This window comes from Marmota monax, unplaced genomic scaffold, assembly GCF_021218885.2.
Source record: "Marmota monax isolate L192 unplaced genomic scaffold, Marmota_monax_Labrador192_F-V1.1 WCK01_AAM20220418_F8-fsc00061, whole genome shotgun sequence".
In the NCBI taxonomy this organism is placed as follows: Eukaryota; Metazoa; Chordata; class Mammalia; order Rodentia; family Sciuridae; genus Marmota; species Marmota monax.
In genome coordinates, this window is record NW_026695230.1 from 13,961,954 (window position 1) to 13,981,886 (window position 19,933).

General features: G+C 51.4%; 1 protein-coding gene across 1 annotated transcript in view; it reads left to right on the plus strand.

Annotated features, from left to right (window-relative positions):
* Dkk3 (dickkopf WNT signaling pathway inhibitor 3) overlaps positions 1-15,430 on the plus strand; it is a 48,164-nt gene extending 32,734 nt beyond the window's left edge. The window contains exons 5-8 of the mRNA XM_046437972.2: positions 10,650-10,742; positions 11,895-12,039; positions 12,891-13,047; positions 13,957-15,430. Of these exons, the coding sequence (XP_046293928.1) occupies positions 10,650-10,742; positions 11,895-12,039; positions 12,891-13,047; positions 13,957-14,173 (612 nt within the window). The 3' untranslated portion in view covers positions 14,174-15,430. The remainder of the gene's footprint in view (positions 1-10,649; positions 10,743-11,894; positions 12,040-12,890; positions 13,048-13,956) is intronic.
* Positions 15,431-19,933: the final 4,503 nt, after the last annotated feature.

Genomic DNA, 19,933 nt, shown 5'->3' on the forward strand with positions numbered 1-19,933 from the left:
TTATGACAGTCACTGCCATCATATGGAATCCGAGAACTTTTCTCCAAATACAGAAGCTGTACCTGCAACAACCCCCCCTGAGGTATAGGACAGAGCCTGGGGTGGCAGAGGGGTGGGACAACCCTTCTGGGCCTCCTCCCTTGGATTGCTGGGTGGTCTTTGCTTAGCCAAAGGTCCAAGGTCAGGAGGGGGCTCCTGGATGTCCTTGTTGACCAGTTTCATGGCTGTTTTCGAGGCCACCCTTCTTCCTGTGGCCACTGGCTCCTTCTCATCCTCCTGCCTAAGGCTTCTAAGAAACATCCCTGCAGAACCTTCCCATTTACCTGGGTCGGCAGGTAAAATTCTGTGTGATACTAAAATAATTTCTAATATAAGTCTGTCCCATGTAAAAAATAGGGAGTAGTGTACTGAAGTATTATTTTTATTTTTCTTACCTGAAATGCAAATTTCACTGGGTGTCTGATATTTTTATTTGAGAAATCTGGCAATCCTGATTTGAGTCCCCTAACCTAAGGGGCAATCGACGTAGGACAAAACAAGATGTCGGGCCAGGGGTGGGCAGGACTGGGTCCTTCCTTACACCAAGTCCGGTGGGTGGTGGCGGTGCCACAGGGCAGGGCCCACACGTTTGGACCTGAAGTTCTGTCCCCAGCCTGCTCTTCCGTGTGCAGAGTGTGACCTGTGCTAGGTGTGCTGGGCAGGACGGACCCACACAGGGCACAGCAGTCCTCCGCTCCCCCACCGTGTGCCTCTGGAGTAAGGGCTGAGGCTGTGCAGCTTTGACCCTGAGGCTGGGACCCTGGACAGGTGTCAGGGGAGCCGGCAGGGTGGCCTCTAGGCACCATTCCCGCTCAGGCAGGGCGACAGGCACACAGCTGATTAGACTCAGCCACAGGAAGACGTTTCCTTTGGAATGAGCTCAGTTCCCCAGAGGGAGCACTGAGCACTCCAAGAATGTGCTGGGAAGCCCCGGGAGCCTGGGGCGGCCCTCTGTGGCCTGGCAGCAGGACAGGGTCCTGGCGTGGGGGGCAGCTTCTCTGTGGAACAGTTGCTCCCCAGCCTGCAGACTCCTGGGCCTGAAGGGGGCTTCCTGAGCGATGGAGAGAGGAGGCCGTTGAGGAGGCCAACGGGGAATTGTGCTGTATTGTGGGGCGAGAGGAGAGGGGGAGGAGGAGGGAGAGGACTTCAAAGGCATTTCCCAAGTGACCAGGCACTCAAGGGCTGGGAAGGGGACATACTCCATGCCTAAGTCCAGCTGGGGGCACATTCTCTTCCCTGGCTTGTGTGACGTGGGGAACAAGGAATCGGTAGGAGCAGCCCAGGCTACTGTGGAGGCTGGCACTTCAGGACAATGACAGCTTCAGTTCCCAGCGCCCACCTGGAGTTTCCACAGGGCGGCCTCTGCACGCAGGGTGGGCCGGAGCCTCGGGAGGGCGCCTGCCACCCTGCGCTGGCTGTTTCCAGTGCGGCATCCAGGAAAGACTGCGGGCCCGGCCGTGTCCCAGACAGGCGTACAGTTAACAGGCTCCCAGAGCTGGCTTTGTCTGAAGGTCCAGAAAAAAAGCCTCCCAAGAATGGAGGAAATTGACTTAGAAATTCCTAGAATAAAGGGAGGCCGCCCACCACCTCCTGGGCACCCTTTCTAGCCCTCCAGGCACCTTGTTCCAGGTCAGCCTCAGGGACCTGCCTTCCCACAGTGGGCTGGGTTGGCAGCCCCATCCCTGAGAGCTCCAGAGCTTCTTCCTGCCCCACGTACCACCTCCTGTCCCCTGCCTGAGCCCTCAGCCCAGCCCACCCATCCCCCAGAGTCTGGCCTCATCTCCAGAGAGCCTTGGGTTAGGGTCAAGTGGAGCTCTGCCCTTACCCACGACCTTGGCAAGCAACTTCGCCTCTCTGCCTTCTTCCTTATCTGAAAGTGAGGCTTCTTTTTTTATATTTTTTTATTTGTTCTTTTTAGTTATGCATGACAGTAGAATGCATTTTGACATATCATACATTCATGGAGTGTAACTTCCCATTCTTGTGGTTGTACATGATGTGGATTTACACTGGTTGTGTGTTCATATGTGAGCATGGGAAAGTAATGTCGGATTCCTTCTAATGTCTTTCCCATTCCCATCCTCCCTCCCTTTCCCCCACTTCTCCTTGTCAGATCTGGTGATCTCTCCTGCCCCCATTGTAAGTTAGCATCCATATATCAGAGAGAACATCAGCCTTTTTGTGTTTTTTTTTGGGGGGGGAGGGGTTGGGGATTGGCTCATTTCACTTAGCATGATTGTCTCCAGTTCCATCCATTTACTTGCATATGTCATAATTTCATTCTTCTTTATGGCTGAGTAATGTACTATTGTGTTTATCTACCACATTTTCTTTATACATTCATCTGTTAAAGGGCACCTAGGTTGGTTCCATAGCTTAGCTATTGTGAACCGAGCTGCTATAAGCATTGATGGGGTTGCATCGCTGTAATATGCTCATTTTAATTCCTTGGGGTATATGCTGAGGAGTGGGATAACTGGGTCATACCAAGTGTTCTGAGGAACCTCCATACTGATTTCCAGAGTGGACGCACCAATTTGCAGTCCCACCAGCAATGGATGAGGGCACAAAAGTGGGGCTTCTTTTACTCGCTTTAGAAGATAAGATGGTGCGAGGATGAGATGGGGATTTCTGGACGGGCCTAGCCTCCAGCGTGGATTGAATCGTGTCACATTTTCTTACCCTTTGTCCTCCTTGTTTTGCTGGCCAGTCTGGGCCCTCCTGCAGTGAGGTGCCACTGTCCCCCTCCATTTTGTCTCCACCCCACAACAGAGGGCTCTAGGACCAAAGCAGGAGTTTGTGTGGTGATGAGGGACAGAGCCCGACTCAAGCTCCGTGTCCCTGCCTTTCAGTGAAAACAAGTGCTCATTCCACAGAGTGAGGCCCGTCAGCCCACCTGGGGCTCGCCGTTGTTGCAGCCTCCTGAGACCGCCCTGGGCTTATGCCGAGTTAAGCCCTGCAGGTGGAGATGCACTCTAGGAGCCCAGAGGCTGGAGGCACCATGAACATTACTCTTTTAATATACCCAACAACTTCCTGACAGTCCCCATTCTACAGATAACAGAACCGAGGCAGAGATGCTCGGGGTTTTCCCAGGATCCCCTGGCTTGTCAGGGAAGCTAGATTTGAATCCAGGCCTGGGCTCTGGAGCCTGTGTGTCACTCCCATGTGGCCCCAGGGACACTCGTGTCATGCAGCAGTGTGGCAAGTGCAGCGCTTCTGGAGAAGTGTGGGGTCCCAGTGGGGAAAGGTGCATTCCTTGACCTCTTGTGATGTTGGCACTGACAGTCCCCCAACCCCAGCCTTCCCGCAGTCCTGGGAGAACCTGGACTTCATTCAGTCCACCCCTGTATCCCTTCAGCTCATCCTGGAAGCACTTGTGGCCTAGAACTACCTCCCCCACCCCAGGAAATGGCCAGCTACAGACAACAAGCTCCACCCAAACCTTGAGTCACTGCTGAAGCATAGGGCTCCCTGATTGACTGAGGTCTCAACCAGGGAACACTGTTCTGCCCATAAGGCTCAGCATCTTGAATATGCCTGTGGTTCCCCACTAGCCTGTTCTTGTCCCAGCAAGAAGATGGTGGATGCTCAGGAGTAGAGCTGGATGTGTGTGAAAATGTGGGTGATGGGCTTGTTTGGAAGGAAGGGGGCATGTATGAGTGTGAATTAGTGTGCTAGCGCTGCTGTAACAAAGCACCACACACTGGTCTCTTAGCAGAAATTTATCCTCTCACAGTTCTAGAGGCCAGAAGCCCCAAATCAAGTTTTTAGCAGGTTGTTTCCTTGTGAGGGCAGGATGTCTTCCAGGCCTCTCCCCTTGGCTTATAGATGCCTTCTTTTCTCTGGGTCTTTTACCTTGTCTTCGGTCTGTGCATCTTTTTCCAAATTTTCTTTTTTTTACAAGGACAACAGTCCTATTGGACCTCATTGTAACTGATTGTACCTGCAATGTGTCTCCAAATAAGGTCACATTCTGAAGTATCAGGGGTAGGATTTCAAAATAGGAATTTTGGGAGACAAGAATCCGTATCAGGGCATTTGAAGGCCTTAGGGGCAGTGGAAAGAGTGAGTGCATGGGCATCTGATGGACTGGTGTTGAATCCTGGCTTTTCTTCCCCCAATGATCTTGAGCTCTGAGGCTCAGTTTCCTCATCTGCAAAGTCAAGATTGACCCATAGAAGCCCTGAGCCGGTGGCCTCACACAGACGCCTTGGAAAACCTGGAGGGATTTGTTTGTGGTCCCTCCCTCTCCCCCAAATTTGTTTCTGCTTCCTGGAAGCCTCCCTCTTCTGATAAACCCAGAGCTGGAAAATCAAAAGCGCAGAACGGCTCCTTTGCCATTTTCCACTATTTCATGATGGCGCTAAAGCACTGGTACAGTGTCCAGGCCCAGTGTCCCTGCCAAATGCACACTGCCTTCCCAGTCCCGCTTCCCCGCTGGCTTCTGAACTTTCTAAATATAGCTCCTTCCCTGGGACAACAAAGAAACCATCCTTGGAATGGCTGCAGTCCCCATAACCAGCTTCTGGGCCGTCTGTCAGGGAGGGAGGAGTCGGGGAAGACCTAGTGGCTGGGACTTAGAGCAGCCCTGAAACCCAAGCCGCTGGTTTTTGTCATCCAGCCTTAAAGACATGTAGGCCCAAACGCCCAGAGGCTATGGCCTTGGCCCTCTATCTCTGGGGATATGGGGAGCCCAGGGCCCGGCCAGGCAGGCTCTGTTAAACTGGGACTGAGCAAGACATTGGTTCACAGCGGAGGGAGAGCAAAGTGAAGATCTCCTCTGAAGAGATGGGAAGGGCCTGTCTTTAGGGACTTCCAGGGCCATCTCTGATAAGCCAGGTGACTGGGCAGATCCTTCACCTAAAGTCTCAGTTTTTACATCTGCGAGATGAGACAATAACCATGTTGATTTGATCAGAGGGAATCTGTACCACTTGGTGGGAACCCATAGCCCTGCTGTGATGGATGGCTGTTGTATGTAGCCTCTGCTCAGTGTGCTGCCTTCCCCACCCTGCAGTCAGCTCCTGGGAAGCCCCACGTTCTGCCCTTGGCGTGGGCCTTCCGTTCAGGCTCCCTGTGGAAAGGAGCCCCTCCTCCTATCCTGGGGCCTGAGAGGTGGGTGGTCCTGTGGAGTCTTCACTGTATATAACCTGAGACACTGAATGCAGAGCTCTGCCCCCTCGCCCCCGACCCCACCCTGGCATTTACTGAGGAAGCAGCTGAGCTTCCCTGGCCTCTCACCTGGGCTCTGCAGCCAGCCTGGGCCCCGCTGGGTGCTGGTCCATTTAGTATCTTGGCTCAAAGGTGGACACACTCCTGAGCACAGGTAAAAGAAGTGGAACTTTTGAATAAAACCTGGATTACTAAGCTTGGGGCCTGACTATGCCCATCACATGTCCTCCCCTCCCACCTGCTCAGTTCTGCTAAGGTCTGAGGACCTGCAATCTTCCTTGGATTGGAGATACCTAGGAAGGTGGGACCTACCCCTCCTGCTAAGGGGGCCTCAGGAGAGACCTGTAGGAACAACCTTACAGGAGGAAAAGCCAGTCCTTCTATAGTGAGAGGCCACTCTGCCCCTAGACTTTCCTCCTGTGAGAGTACACACAGGCTGCTGCTGACCTGTTTGACACCCTCTGGGAAAAAGTCAGGACTAGTTGTTCAGTCCCCAGGGTTGACAGGGACAGAGTTGTAGAGCTGTTGAGGAGGCATCAGGCCCCTGCCATTTTAGACCTGCCTTTCTGCTGACAAGCTGGGCCCCTGCGGGGCTGTGCCAGGGAATCAGACATCGGAGGGGTGAGGGAGGGTGCAGCCGTCTGTTGCCATGGCCACCATTCACAGAGCACTAATTCAACACAACAGCTCTGGAAATAGCCTCTGCTATCGGCCTTGTTGTTTTTGTATTAGAGGTAGAATCAGCAGCCCAGGGTCATACCGCTCTTAAGGGCAAAACCAGGATTCAAAGTTTGTGCACCTGGGATTTCTAATGTGATCAGGATTCTTCCCAAGCGTTGCCAGGTTCTAATGGGAAGGACCATTGTGCATCCACCCAGGCAGGCTGGTGGGCTAGCTCGAAACAAAACACGGGGTTTTCTAGAGGGAAAGCAGGTCTCTCTTTCAGTTTTTACATCTGCGAGATGAGACAATAACCGTTCCTGGATGTCTCACACACATATCAGCTAAGGAAACCAGTTGCTTTAATGTGTTTGGATTTTTTCAGAGGTCTCTGGCAAGCTTCCATGCCCCCCAATTTTTCCATTGTTTGAAAACAATGAATCGCTTCACTGTGGCTTTGCAGGGGATGCCTTGCCACACACAGAGGCCCACTGGGGAAAGGAAGCTATTCCTGGGATGGCCATGGACATGTCCTATGTGGGTAACTGTAACAGCAGGTTCTCAGGGGATTGGTACAGGAAGGATCCTAGCTCATAGTTTTCAATTAAAGACCTGGAAAAGGAAGCATATAGTTTGTAGTGAGAGTTCCAAATCCACAAAGAATTTTGGGGGAAGAGGAAGCCAATTTAATGGAATGCCTATGTTCTTTGCTTTGATTTCCAAATCATTGCTAGGGATGAGCGTTTGCACCCTGTTTGCCACAGTGGCAGCAAGTGGCTTCATCCATTCAGCACTTACCCACTGTGTGCCCATTTTGTGCCAGATGATGTGCAGGACACAGACACACATGTGGTATTCCATTTTGCTTTTAGAAAGTGGGATTGTGTAATTCTAATACGGGCATGCTATACTTTCTGACATATTGTAGAAATCACTATGCAAAGAGGGCCACTCCATTCATTTTAAGGTCAACCTGGAGACACTTCTCCATACAAATGACTCTGGAATAATCAGTTCCCTTTCATTGGTCATTTCTGTTAGTTCTGGATTATGAATAATACAACAGTGTGGCCTCAAACATCTTTGTTTTCAGATATTTGCATTGAGGACAAGTGTTTCTTAGAATGGATACCTGGAAGGAAAATCACCTTGATGTGTGCATTAGATTTTTGATAGATGCTGATGAATTGCCTGCAAGATTTTTTAAAAAAAATCTAGCTCAATATTAATTACCTCCAAAGCACCTGGAAATGCCCATTTCCTGAAACTCCTACCAACCCTAGATATTATATTAGTTCCTGTTGATGCTGTAACAAACTACCACAACCTTGATGGTCTAAAACAATACAGACTTATGATGTTACATTTCTGTAGTTCAGCAGTCCAACCTGGTCTCACTGGGATAAGCCCATAGGATGGGCAGAGCTGCATTTCTTTTGGGGAGCTGTAGAGGAGAGTCTGTTCTGGACCATGACCCTTTCTGTCTGGAAACCCAGCAGTGACCAGTGGAGCATCTGTGACATCTCACATGACATCAGTCTGACACTGACTGATCCTTCTTCTCTCCCCTTTCCCATGTCTAAAGCCCTTTATAATATCAGGCACAACCTAGGATACAGTCCCTGTGTTCAGATTGTAATTCAGATTTAGCAACCTCAATTCCATCTTTCCCCAGAACATCCACAGATTCCATAATCCCTGTGGCTCAGGAGGATGAGACAAAGAGTTCAAACCCTGCCTCAGCAATTTAGCAAGGTTCCTAAATAACTCAGTGAGACCCTGTCTCTAAATGAAATATAAAAAGGGGGCTGGAGACGTGGCTCAGAGATTAAGTGCCCTTGGGTTTCAAAAAGAAAAGAAAAAAAATTCCAATCCACAAATTTCTGTTGCTATAAATTTTCCATTTGTACCCTTTGTCTTCTTTTCTACCGTGTTGCCTTCTCCCGCCCCCTTGCCAGATGAATTATGAATTCGTTGAGCACAATACCTTTCTTTTATTTATTTTTATGTGGTGCTGAGGATTGAACCCAGTACCTTGCACATGCCAGGCAAGCGTTCTACCACTGAGCCCCAGCCCCAGCCCCGAATTATGAATTCTTTAAGAGCAAGGATTTTCTCATTTTCCCGTTTGTGTCTCCAGAGCCTCAAAATGTAGCCAGATTCATAAAAAGGTTTCAAAGCCTGTTGGTCCTTCCTTCCTCCCAAATGTCATCCTTCCTACTCCATTCTCTTGCTGTTCTGCCTTGGAGAAAAATGTCAGGAAGCTTCCTGCTGAGCTGCCTACATTGGGTCTGTAAAGGAGGGTGTGGTGGGCTGAGACAACGAATGTCTTGTGATCTACACTCAGCCCTCTGGATCCCTGGGTTCCACATCGCAGATTCAACCAACCTCAGATGGAAAACATTTTCAAAAATTGTGTTTGCACTGAACATGTACAGACTTTTTTCCTGACATGTGTGATTCCTTGAACAAGACAGTAAACCACTTATTTACAGAGCATTCACATTGTATGAGGTGCTGTAAGTAATCTAGAGATGATTGAAAGTGCTCAGGGGGACATGTGTAGGTTATATGCAAATTCTATGCTGTTTTATATAAAGGACTTGCGCATCTGTGGATTTTGGTACCTGTGTTCTGAAACTGATAATTGTATTTACAGCCACATGGACTTCTCTTGCCACCACGGGGTCCTGGGTCCAGCCAGCTCCTACCTAGCTCAGCCGCTTAACTTGGGCCACCCCCGTCAAAGCCTGCTCAGCAATAAAAACAGCGATGGCGTCATTCCTGACATTTGAGGCTTGCTGAGAGAGTGGCAGGAACAGAGCCTCACCTGCTCCATTTAGGGGGGAGAGTCCTGGTTGCTGAGCTGCCAGCACCTTGCAACATTGATCAGCGGTCCCAGAGTGGCAGGAAAGGGACTGGTGGCAGCTACTGGGCTGAGATAAGTGGGACCTGAGGGAGATGTGCAGAAGAGTAATTTTAGGTCATTTTTAGACTATTAGGCAGTGTATTCTCTTTTGACTTTTTTCAAAATCACAGTAAAGAATTGCTTGTTAGTCAATATGGGGGTCAGTCTGAAGCTCCTGGTGAGGTGGTGACTTGGACCTGCCTTTGCTCTGGCTGCCTGCTGTCCTCCAGAGGCGCTGTGTCCAGGGAGGCTGTTCTAGTCAGCTATTTTGCTGCTGCGCCTAAAGGATCTGACCAGAACAACTGTAGAGGAGGAACAGATTATTTGAGGGCTCACGATTTCCGAGGTCTTAGTCCATCCGTAGAAGGCCGGCTCCATCCTCAGGGCTCCAGGTGAGGCTGAACATCATGGCAGGAGAGGGTGGCCGAGGAGTGCAGCTCACCTCATGGTGACCAGGAGGCAGAGAGAGAGAGACCTCACTTTCTAGATACAAATATATACCCAAAGCCACACCCCAATGCCCACCTCCTCCACCCACACCCTGCTTCTGAGTTACCACTCAGTTAATCTCTACTGGGGAATTAAATCACTGTTGGGGTTAAAACTCCTAACACCCAATCATTTTAGTCTCTATCTTTTTAGTCTCTGCAGTTTTGGCCAGGGGATGCCCAGGCCTGGACCAAGGACAACAGCTCCTTCCCAATGATAGGGCTTCATTTCTTTGGCCACTTGGCCACAGCCTCTCTGTTGATTCCCAGTCTACATGTATACTTAGGTCCCTAGTACCTAGAGAGCCTGCCCATACCCATGGGCTCGCAGTGCAGAGGCGGGGACCAATTTAGATCCAGGTCTGCCCATCTAGGCTTCTCCAGGATGCACTCCCTACCTGCTTACAGGTGGAGGATACACCGAAACAGAGGGGAGGCAGGTCCTCCTCTCTGCCAAGGCCTTTCCAGATGGTATGATGGGGCCCCAGAACTCTAGGCCTCAGGGAACCTCACTGCCCTCTGGATGCTGTATCTGGAGCCCTGAGCCCCTCTGCTCAAGAGCTGCTGGTGGGCAGTGTCCTTGTACCCTGCACTAGCTGGGTGCTCTGGGGGAAACCCTTGGCCTCTCTGAGCCTCCATTTCCTAGTTGGCAACATAGGGAGGCAATGCCTATCTGCCACCTGCTGGGACAGTCCCCCAGTGGAGCCCAGCCTGCACTGGGGGTTGATGGTTGTTCTTGTCATCACATTCCTCCTGTTTCCTGCCCTCCTTTCCATGCTTTGAAGTTGAGACCAGAGTCTGACTCAGGGTCGGACAGGCGTCCTTCCTCCTCCTCCCCTTCATCTCTCCACCTAGAGGAGTCGCCAGTCATGAGGAGAAAGCTCCTGCCCTGGGAGGTGGGACCCCAGCCCCCCTCCTCTCATGTCCAAGCTGGCAGCTGCCTCTGCCTCTTGCCAGGACACTGGGCCCAGGGCACCACAAGTGCTCCCCAGGCAGGGCTGCAGCCTTCAGGGCAGGAGGCCAGAGGCCCAGCCTCTGCTCCACTTCACAGGCATAGGGCCTGCTGGGCCTGGCCTCCAGCCCTTCCTGTGCAGCCCCCTGGGCCTGGAACTCATTAGCACTTTTTATTAGACCCATCTGCTGCCCGTGGAAGGCCAGTCTGTCTCAGCTCTGCCCGGGGCGTGTGGGCGGAGACTGCACACAGGCAGCGTGTGAATCGGGTGTGGCATCCTTGGTTCCAGGGGAGATGGGGAAGAGCAGCCAGCAGGCTCAGGGGTGTCTTTCCTGAGCATCCAGGCCTGTGTTTCATCCCAGCCTTCCTGGGCTCTGTGGGTCGCAGCCCTGCATCTCACTGATGAGGCCCCCTCTGCCCTCCCCAGGAGTGCATCATTGACGAGGACTGCGGGCCCTCCAGGTACTGCCAGTTCGCTAGCTTCCAGTACACCTGCCAGCCATGCCGGGAGCAGCAGATGGTAAGGATGCCCAGGTCTCCTGGGCTGCAGCACAAGGTCAGGGAAGCTGGGGGAGACGGCCAGGGGTCCCAGGGACTCTCAGATGGGCTCCTTTGGGATCCCTCTCCATCATCAAAAGGCTCCCTCGATGGTGGAGAGGGATCCCAAAGGAGCTGACTCTGGAATGACCAGGACGTGACCAGTCTGGGATTGCAGGAAGCCATCTGCAGACCTGCTGCCACCCCTGGCCCACCCAGGATCTCTGGTCACAATGTCCCATGAATGGCAGAGAAGGGGAGGGAGGAGGCTCTACCCCTTCTCCTGGGATGACTCACTCTAGTAGACACAAGCAACACCCTCAGGCAGAGGAAAGGCAGCCGCTCTCTGTCCTCTGGGTTTGCAGCCCACCCCCAGATCAGAAGAGGGCAGAGGAGGAGCCAGGAGGCCAAAGCTCTCCCCTAATGGAGGTTCCACCGAGAAACGCTAGGTGGGCAAAGGACACTCTCCCCTCCACCCCACAGACGTTTTGGACAAAGCTGTGGCTCAGACTCCCTTGTCACTTGTCCAATACACAACATGATGATTTGGAAAATAAAGCCTTTCTCATTACCCTGCTCAGCCCTTCCGTGGTGAAGCAGCTGCTGTGATACCTCCCAGCCCACCCCACATCACTAGGCACACCACACCGACCCCACACTGCTCCCAGCTGCCATTCTCTGTGTGGCTCCAAGCCCCTGGCACCCCTGGGCCATCCCCATCTGGGCTTACGGGCTTGGGCCTCACGCTTGGTCAGCTTATTGGAATCTTACAGCTGCCTGCATCTGGAGGCCTGGAGCCACGTCCTTCCTGACCTAGGGTCCTAATTGAAAAGTGGAAGGCCCAAGTCTTGGGTGGGGCTCAAAGATACTCAACTGTCCCTTGCAGACTCTCAGGCTGTGAAGGACTCACACATGACTCGTTAGGTGCTGTTTTTCCAACGTTTTGGCCCCTCGTGTCTTGACAGCCAGGCTCCCACCCCGGCCTCCTTGACTTACACTAAAGCCCACCCACCTAGGACCGCACTCTGTCTCTTCCTCCTTTAGCGAGAGTATCTGTGGCATCTTTGGGCCGGGCTGGGCCAGGCTCCTAAGGTCTCTGAGCTGTCACACTTCTTTTTTCCTCACCTCTCTGCAGCTCTGCACCCGGGACAGTGAGTGCTGTGGAGACCAGCTTTGCGTCTGGGGTCACTGCAACAAAAAGGCCACCAGAGGTGGCAATGGAACCATCTGTGACAACCAGAGGGACTGCCAGCCTGGGCTGTGCTGCGCCTTCCAAAGAGGTGGGTGGGCTCCCCTCTGAGTGCAGAGGAAGCTTGTCCCAAGTTCTGCCTGTCCAGGGCCTGCTGGAGCCATAGCCATGTCCCTTACACCTTCTCAGGGTCCCGTCTCCTGAGCGGGACCCACAATCTGAGCCTGAGTGGGAAGACCCTTTTTTCCACCCTGCTAATGTCTAGAAAATTAAATTCTTTCATGGTGCATGAGCCCAGGGCAGGAGGGTGTCCCCACATAGGCTGGACTCCAGCAGCCCCTCCCCGTCCCACTCCCTCTCCAGGCCCTAGAGGGAACACTGGCCCTGTCCCTCTCCCAGCTTCCATCCACAGTGTCTCTTCCAGGTGAGGCCTGCTCAGGCTCCCTCTGCTCTCACTAGTGTGGCCGAGAGCTCTCCTGAGCCACCTCCCCAGCTCTGCCTCCCCCAGCCCCACAGGGCCTCCAAGGACCTGCTGCTTCGGTGGTTTTCTGGAAGAACTGCCTTACAGGGTTACTCCCTGGGATCCACAGTAGCTCTGTCACCTTCCGTAACAGATAGACTCACAAGGCCTCATGGTCCCCTCCACTTCTCCCCCACCCCTCCTCTACCACCCCTTCCCTTTGACCTGACCCCAGGTCTTTGTAGGTGCTCTACCCAGACTTAATTTCTCCAGATTTTGTTCCCTAAAACCCAGCTCACTTATTCCAGGCAGACCCCCCCCCCCCCGCCCCGCCAGTGCCCCTGTGTCCTTCCCTGTCACTCCTCCTGCGCCCATATCGCCATCTTGTTCCCTCTCATTCCACTTCTTCAATCCCGAGTTCACTTCGGGGGGTTGGGTCCATCTCTCTGTCCCTCCCTGTGGTTACTCTTGGCTGGTTCCAGGCCTGCTGTTCCCTGTGTGCACACCCCTGCCCGTGGAGGGTGAGCTCTGCCATGATCCGGCCAGCCGGCTCCTGGACCTCATCACCTGGGAGCTGGAGCCTGATGGAGCTTTGGACCGATGTCCATGTGCCAGTGGCCTCCTCTGCCAGCCCCACAGGTGAGTCCCTCCTTTAGGGACTGAGATAGGTGAAGTGGGGACTCAAGGGCAGGAGGTTTTGCCTGGGGAGATGTGGACTCAGCAGGGCAGGTTTAATTGGAGGTGTCCTTGGGTCACAGATTTGGGGCTCATCTCAAGGACTGAAGCTTCACAGGCAGATGACCCACAAGAGGGCATGGAGGAGAAAAGTTGAGGGCTGAGGAGGGAGCCCCGGAGATTTAGATGTAAACCCGAGTTGCGGGTGGACGTGCAATAGAAATAGCTAATTTATTTCCCCGGGCAATGGACAGGAAGAGAGAGTGCTGGTAGAGGGGCAGGAAGGAAATGAGGAGTGGGCGCTCAGGTGGAGGGCACCAGCAGTGTCAGGCTGCAGAGAGACTGATGCACCAGGGCTCAGACATGGCATCTCTGCATGCCTTCTTGTCCTCTGAGCAGCCTCAACTCAACCCCCTCTTCCACAGAATCCAGGGTGGCAGGGCAGACAACCCAGGGGTATCAGACATGGAGTCAGACCATGCTGCACTCAGGCTGCCTCCTGCCTGGAGGCCCAGGTGGGCAGGGGACTGAGAGGTCTTGTGTGGCTGGGAACTCCCAAACCCTGTCATCCTTGGGGCCTGTCCCTGGGCTGCTGAACCCAAGAGTCAGCCACAGGAAAACAAGCCTACAGCTGGAGTGGGGTTGCTGCCCCTTAGGACAGCCTCCCAGTTGACCTTCCTTCAGCCATCTTGTTTCAAGTAAGATGTTGGTATGAAGAGGAAGCTGTTGAAGAAGAGGTGGTGTGCGGGTGAGGCTGGAAGGTCCATAGAAATGGCGGCCTAGGGCCTCCCCTCTAGGCACCCCCATGCTTAGAGCCCAGCTTTGCCCGCGTGGGGAGAATCTTGGCTAAGTCCCAGCCCCATCTTTCCCCAGCCACAGCCTGGTGTATGTGTGTAAGCCAGCCTTCGTTGGTAGCCACAGCCAAGACGGGGACAGCCTGCTGCCCAGGGAGGCTCCTGATGAGTATGAAGATGGTGGCTTCATGGAGGAGGTACGCCAGGAACTGGAGGACCTGGAGAGGAGCCTGACCCAGGAGATGGTGCTCGGGGAGCCTGCTGCTGCTGAGCTGCTGGGGGGAGAGGAGATTTAGATGCAAACCCGTGTCGCGGGTAGACGTGCAATAGAAATAGCTAATTTATTTCCCCAGGTGTGTCCCCTAGGTGTGGGCTGGCCAGGCTTTCCCCCGTGTCTTCTCCCCAGTAAACTTTCCCTCTGGCTTAACAGAATGAGGTGCTGTGCGTTCGTCCAGCTGCCCGCGGCTGCCCTCCACGCGTCACCATTCTGGTGCTTGAGAAAGACCGGGCCTGGCAGGGTGAGGGCAGAACCCAGCCCCTGGGCCCCTACGGGTGGGCAGGCATTATTTGAGAACTGTTGGAAGGGAAAAGGTGCAAAATGAGGTAGAGCCTGCCCTTGATGGGTTTTGGGGAGGCGTGGAGAAGGGTGCCCTGCTTTTGCAAACATCCACGTGGCAAAAACGCAACAACGGCCGTCCGCGAGGAGATCTTTCCACGGGCAGAGGCAGCTGTTGCCGGGATGCTCAGCTTGTCCAGCTTCACATGCTCATCCACTCGGCTGCTTCCCTCGGCTCCTACCTGGGCGTCAGGACGGCATTCTCATTCCCGCGACTGACTCCCTCTCATCACAGCCTGTGGAGGAGGAGCATTGTTCTCATCTCTTAAGGATCTTGGAGACTCAGAGACCACAAGTTACTTGCCCAAGTCACACAGCTAGTGAAGACCAGAGTGGGGTTTCACCCAGGGATGACTCCAAGCCCAGTGTTTTTCCAGTTACCCTACGCCCCACCAAACTCAGTGCCACCAACAGTACTTCTAAAAGGAAGGAGAATGAGATCTTTTTCTTTTGAGGCACATCTGATAGCTCTTTAAGATTGAAATTCTGTTAGAAATAGCAATGTGGGGTAGCCATCATACTGGTGGAGACCAGTGGCGTGGACATTCCCCCTGTGGCCATTTGCATTAGTCATTTTGAAGGTATAGTATTTAAGTTAACTTGCAGAAAACACTGAGATAATGGTAGGGCAGAGATGATTAATGAAATTTGAAAAATCACTTAGCAGCAGCTGAAGGTCATTATTGACCACATGGAGCAAATAAAACAAAGCCAGGTTCTATGAAATATGGTTGTAATATTCAAACTGAGAACACTGAGCTGGATGTCATTCCACAAATGATATTTTCAGGTGCCAGGAATTGTTTCCATCATGTATTTGTTCAGAGTTATTAAATTTTAAAGTTGCACATGATTGTATAAGCATGCTTTCTTTGAGTTTTAAATTATGTATAAACACGTTGCATTTAGAAATCCAGTATAAATCACTTCGACTACACTTCTGTGGTTCTTGGACTTCATTTTTTTCTTCTGATTTTGAATAAATATAAAACCATTTCAGCCATAAACAATAAAATAGAAATGACCTGTACAAAACAGATTTCTTCCATAGAAGCAAATTTTCCAGACATCTGAAGCATACCTCCTTTAGGATCCAGATATTTTAGAAATCTTAACCATTTCTGGATCAGAATTAGGATTAAAAGTGTAACTGCTTCACTGTCTCCTGAAAGAACAAATGGAATAAGAGAGTGTGTGTGTGTGTGTGGGGGGGGGGGTCCTGGAGATTGAACCCAGGGGTACTTTACCACTAAGCTACAGCCCCAGACCTTTTACAAAAAAAAAAAAAAAATTGAGACAGCGTCTCACTAAATTACTGAGGCTGGCCTCAAACTTGAGATTCTCCTCCTGCCTCCGTCTCCCAAGTCACTGGGATTAGAAGCATATGCCTCTGAGCCTGGTGATGTCTTAGAAGCTTCCTGTAATCAAATGCAGATTAATGAGGTTTTTGTCACTGTAACAAAATGCCTGAGATAATGAACTTTATTTTGACTCACCAGATTTGAAAGTTCCAGTCCCTCCCTGATCCTTTGACTTTGGATCTGTAGAGAGAAAGCACCTCATGGTAGGAGCATGTGGTGAAGCCAAACTGCTCATCTCATGGCTGGAGAGAGGAAGAGACTGGAGTCCCATAATCCCCTTTAAAAGCATAACCCCCCCTAGCGCCCCCCCCCCCAAAGATGAAAGGTGCCACTTCCTCCCAACAGTACAATGCTGGGACCAAGCCTTTTTAGCATATGGACCTTTGAAGGACACCCCTCCATAGCAGACTGCAGCAATTAGATCTTCAAGGACTGTAATGAAGCCACTGTAGTACGGTTAGGTCACCAGGGTGACGGGCGCCAGATTAGGCACTCCACCTGTATCAACTCTTTTCCTTTTCAATGAATCCCACATGTAATTTCTTTATTTGATGGATGAAAAAATGGAGTTACCCAAAGATTCAAAAGTCTGATAAAAACAGCATCTAATGTAGTATGTCCACAATACACTGATTATTCAAACACAGAGCTATTCCCTATTCAGTGTCAAAAATCAATGGGATCACTCTCCATGTTGCATACTGATCAGCAGGTCTGTGCTACGCCCACCCAGAGATAGCCGCCATGATGTGCTGTGTGCCAGGTTGACGCAGACAGCCCCCACTCTCAACGTCTCACAGTCTAAGGATGAGAGACACAGCCAAACTAAGCAGCCAGACAAAAAAGGGCCAACCCGATACTGGAGTGTGCAGGAGCCCTAGTGGAGCACTTGGCCTAGAGAGTTGGCAAGGGAACTGGCTCCCAAAGATGGTCAGGGTGTATCAGGATGCTAGAGGGGACAGGAAAGGCATTCCAGGCACAGGCAGAAGGAAGGAGGCAAGAAGGGGTGGTCTCAGGGAGGGGAAACTGAATGTCATTTGCAGTGGCTGGAGGGTGAGGTGGGCTTGTCGTGCTTCAGAAGAGGCTGAAAATGATTTCTAACAATAATGTGTTGAGCACCTACCACATGTCGGGCGCTATATTAGGTGCCAAAGAGGCAGCTGTAAATGAGATAAAACTAGGTCCTTTTCTCCTGGCACTCTTAGGTTGTTTTAATCCTGCTCCACTTGGTTATCATAGCCACTGAAATAGAACAGGAGAGACTTTGCATCATCGGGTGTAGATGTGGTGTCTACTCACAGCTCTAAATGCCATGTGTGGAGTGGAGTGTGGCTCTCGAATCTCACTGCCTGTTCTTCTGTATCCAGTTGCTGCCAAGGAAGCCATGGTAGTCACTGGCCATTTGGCTACTCGACAGCTAGTCCCAGCTAGGGATGGTCTCAGGACTCAATTCTGGGTGAGGCAATTGAAAGGCAAAGCTGTCAAAGAAATTCTAGGAAAAATTTTTCCCTCAGACTAAAGGAGAATGACAAATAAGAAGCAGCCCTCCTTTCCAGCTCTACCCTTGTTCCCTGCTTTCCAGGACAGGTGCTCAGGATGTGGCATTTGGCTCTGCCGCAGCTCTCTGGGGATCTGTGATCCGGTGGGCTGCATTCCTCCCTGAAGGCCTTTGGGGACCATTCATTTCCTTGCTTCTGTTAGTCTTTACCAGTGGCTCACCTTCCTTGGCTCATGGTCCTTCAGAGCCAGCACTATCAGGGCCCTCTATCTTGAGTGCTGTCACTCTGGTTGCAGTGAAAGGTTCTCACTTTTAAGATTTACCTGGATAATGCAGAATAATCTTCCCATGGCAAGGCCCTTAACCTTAATCACCTCTGCAGTCTCTCTTGGAATGCAAGTATTCAGAGGATCCAAAGATCAAGCCATAGGCATCTGGGTCTGCCTAGTACAGAGGTGGAGAGTCTGGGTCCTTGATGTTGAGAAACAAACCAATTCTGGTCTCAACCTTATCTCTATTATTACAGATAAACCTGCTGTTAGACTGTTGAAGGCCAGAGCATTCCTGATATAGGAGCTGTTTGCATGATGCATGACACCCAAGGACAGGACAAAGCCCCAGTAGCTGGGTTTGTGGGGATTCCCACATAATTGAGAATGGGTTTTAGGGCAAGAGGATGGGATTGAAGAGAGAAAGAAGTGAAGGGCCTGTTATCTGTGAGGGGAGAGGGCGGATGAGAAAGGGGCAAGGATTTCTGTACAGCCTCTCCAGATTGCCAAGAAATGTGACTTATTTATTACTTCAAAAACTTTTTTTTTTATTTTTTGAGACAGGCTCTTGCTGAATTGTTGAGGCCAGACTTGAACTTGTGATCCTCCTGCCTCAGCCCCCTGAGGTGCTGGGATTACAGGTGTGTGCCATTGTACCCTCAAGATCAGTTTTTGATACCCAGGTGGGATTTCTATGTCAACAGCTGGGGAGGGAGGCACCTTCACTTGGGGCTTGCTGAGAACTGCCACCATAGTGGCAGCAGTACTGTGGTGGTCCTGTGTGAAGCAGTCTAGAGCAGGTGTGAAGTATGCTTTTGGGAGATGCAGTGTGGCAAACAGATGATTCCCCTCCCTGACTTCCCCTGGGGGAGGAGAAACTAGACCTGTTCCCTTGGCTGAAACCTGAGGGCAAATTTAGGGCATACTCTCAAAACTTGTATGGAGCTACTGACAGTTCAAAGATGGGAAGCTGTGCAGGACTTGGGGACTGGCACCCGTCTCGCACAGGAGGCAAGGAGCAGGAATCAGAATAGCATCCTGGTAGCAGGGAAGGACCACCATTGGACCCTCCAGTGAATCCTGACAGCACAATTTCAAAGACAGGGGAAATGTGGTCAGAATGATGGATGACATTTGGGGTGGAAGACCTGGCAGGGCCCATGCAGCATGGGTTAATGGTACACGCCCATTACAGGGAAGGTCTACTGCCCAAAGGTTGGCAAACAGTCGTTTGATAAGGGACCAAATGTCGCTTAGAGTCAAGTTCTTTGCTGACAGGACCCATGGGACATCTATCTTCCAGTCTACAAGGGTTAAGTGGCCAGTCAAAAGGGGACAAACAACCTCACCAACAGGACAGAAGACTGTTTAAGAAAGCAGATGTCTCTTCCCCTCTTCCTACCTCTTCGGTGCAGGAAGATCAAGGGGAAAGGAGAGGCTGACCACACAAACCCCCCTCCCTGCTCCCAGCAGGAAGCCACACAGCTAGTGGGCACCTTGTGGGGGTGTGGGGAGCCTTGAATCAAACGACTGACACTTTTCCAATCAGATTGTCTTAATGCAGTGACCCATGTTACTGGATTGCACTGAGACTTTAATGTAAGCCCATCTCTCCGTGGGAAACTGCATTTCACAGAAGTTGGTACAGTTGTCAGGAAAACAACTCTGCTTATTCATACCTCCGTAAGCTGATGCTCTGGGCAGGCTACTGAATTGTTAAATAGAGGCCCTTGTGTGGGGGAGGGGATGTCCAGAGCACAGAAAGCAGAAGGTGGAATGTGGCCCCTCATTTGAAGGCTGGGTCATAGGGTCTACCAATCTGGGCCTGGTGAATTCTCAAGTTACAACCAGTCAAGATTCACTTTCCTTATAGGGACTGGCAGCTGAGGGTGGAAGGAGACCATGCTGTCCTGGGGAAGGGCAGCATACTCCAAGGGTTTTTGCCTTCCTAGATTGGCCCCTACTGGAATCTGCATGTTTCTAAATGGTGATGCGTGCCCTAATGCTTTCTTGTTTGTCTGGTGTTGTTTCTGAAAGCCAAGTTATGAAAATTAATACAGGGTGGGTCTAACCAAATGGTGACAGCCCTCCTCTTCCCCATGTGAACTGCACTGGGGAGCATATTCTGGCTTTCATTCTAGACCTAAGTGGAGAGGAGCTTCCTCTGGCCATGAACTCCTTTGAATATCTGATAAAAACCATCTGCTAACCTCCTAGAATACCACATACATAATTTTGCATCTGACTTTAGAATTTATGGCTTTCTTATAATTTGTGACCCAAATAGTGATTTGTTTTTCAAAAATTACACA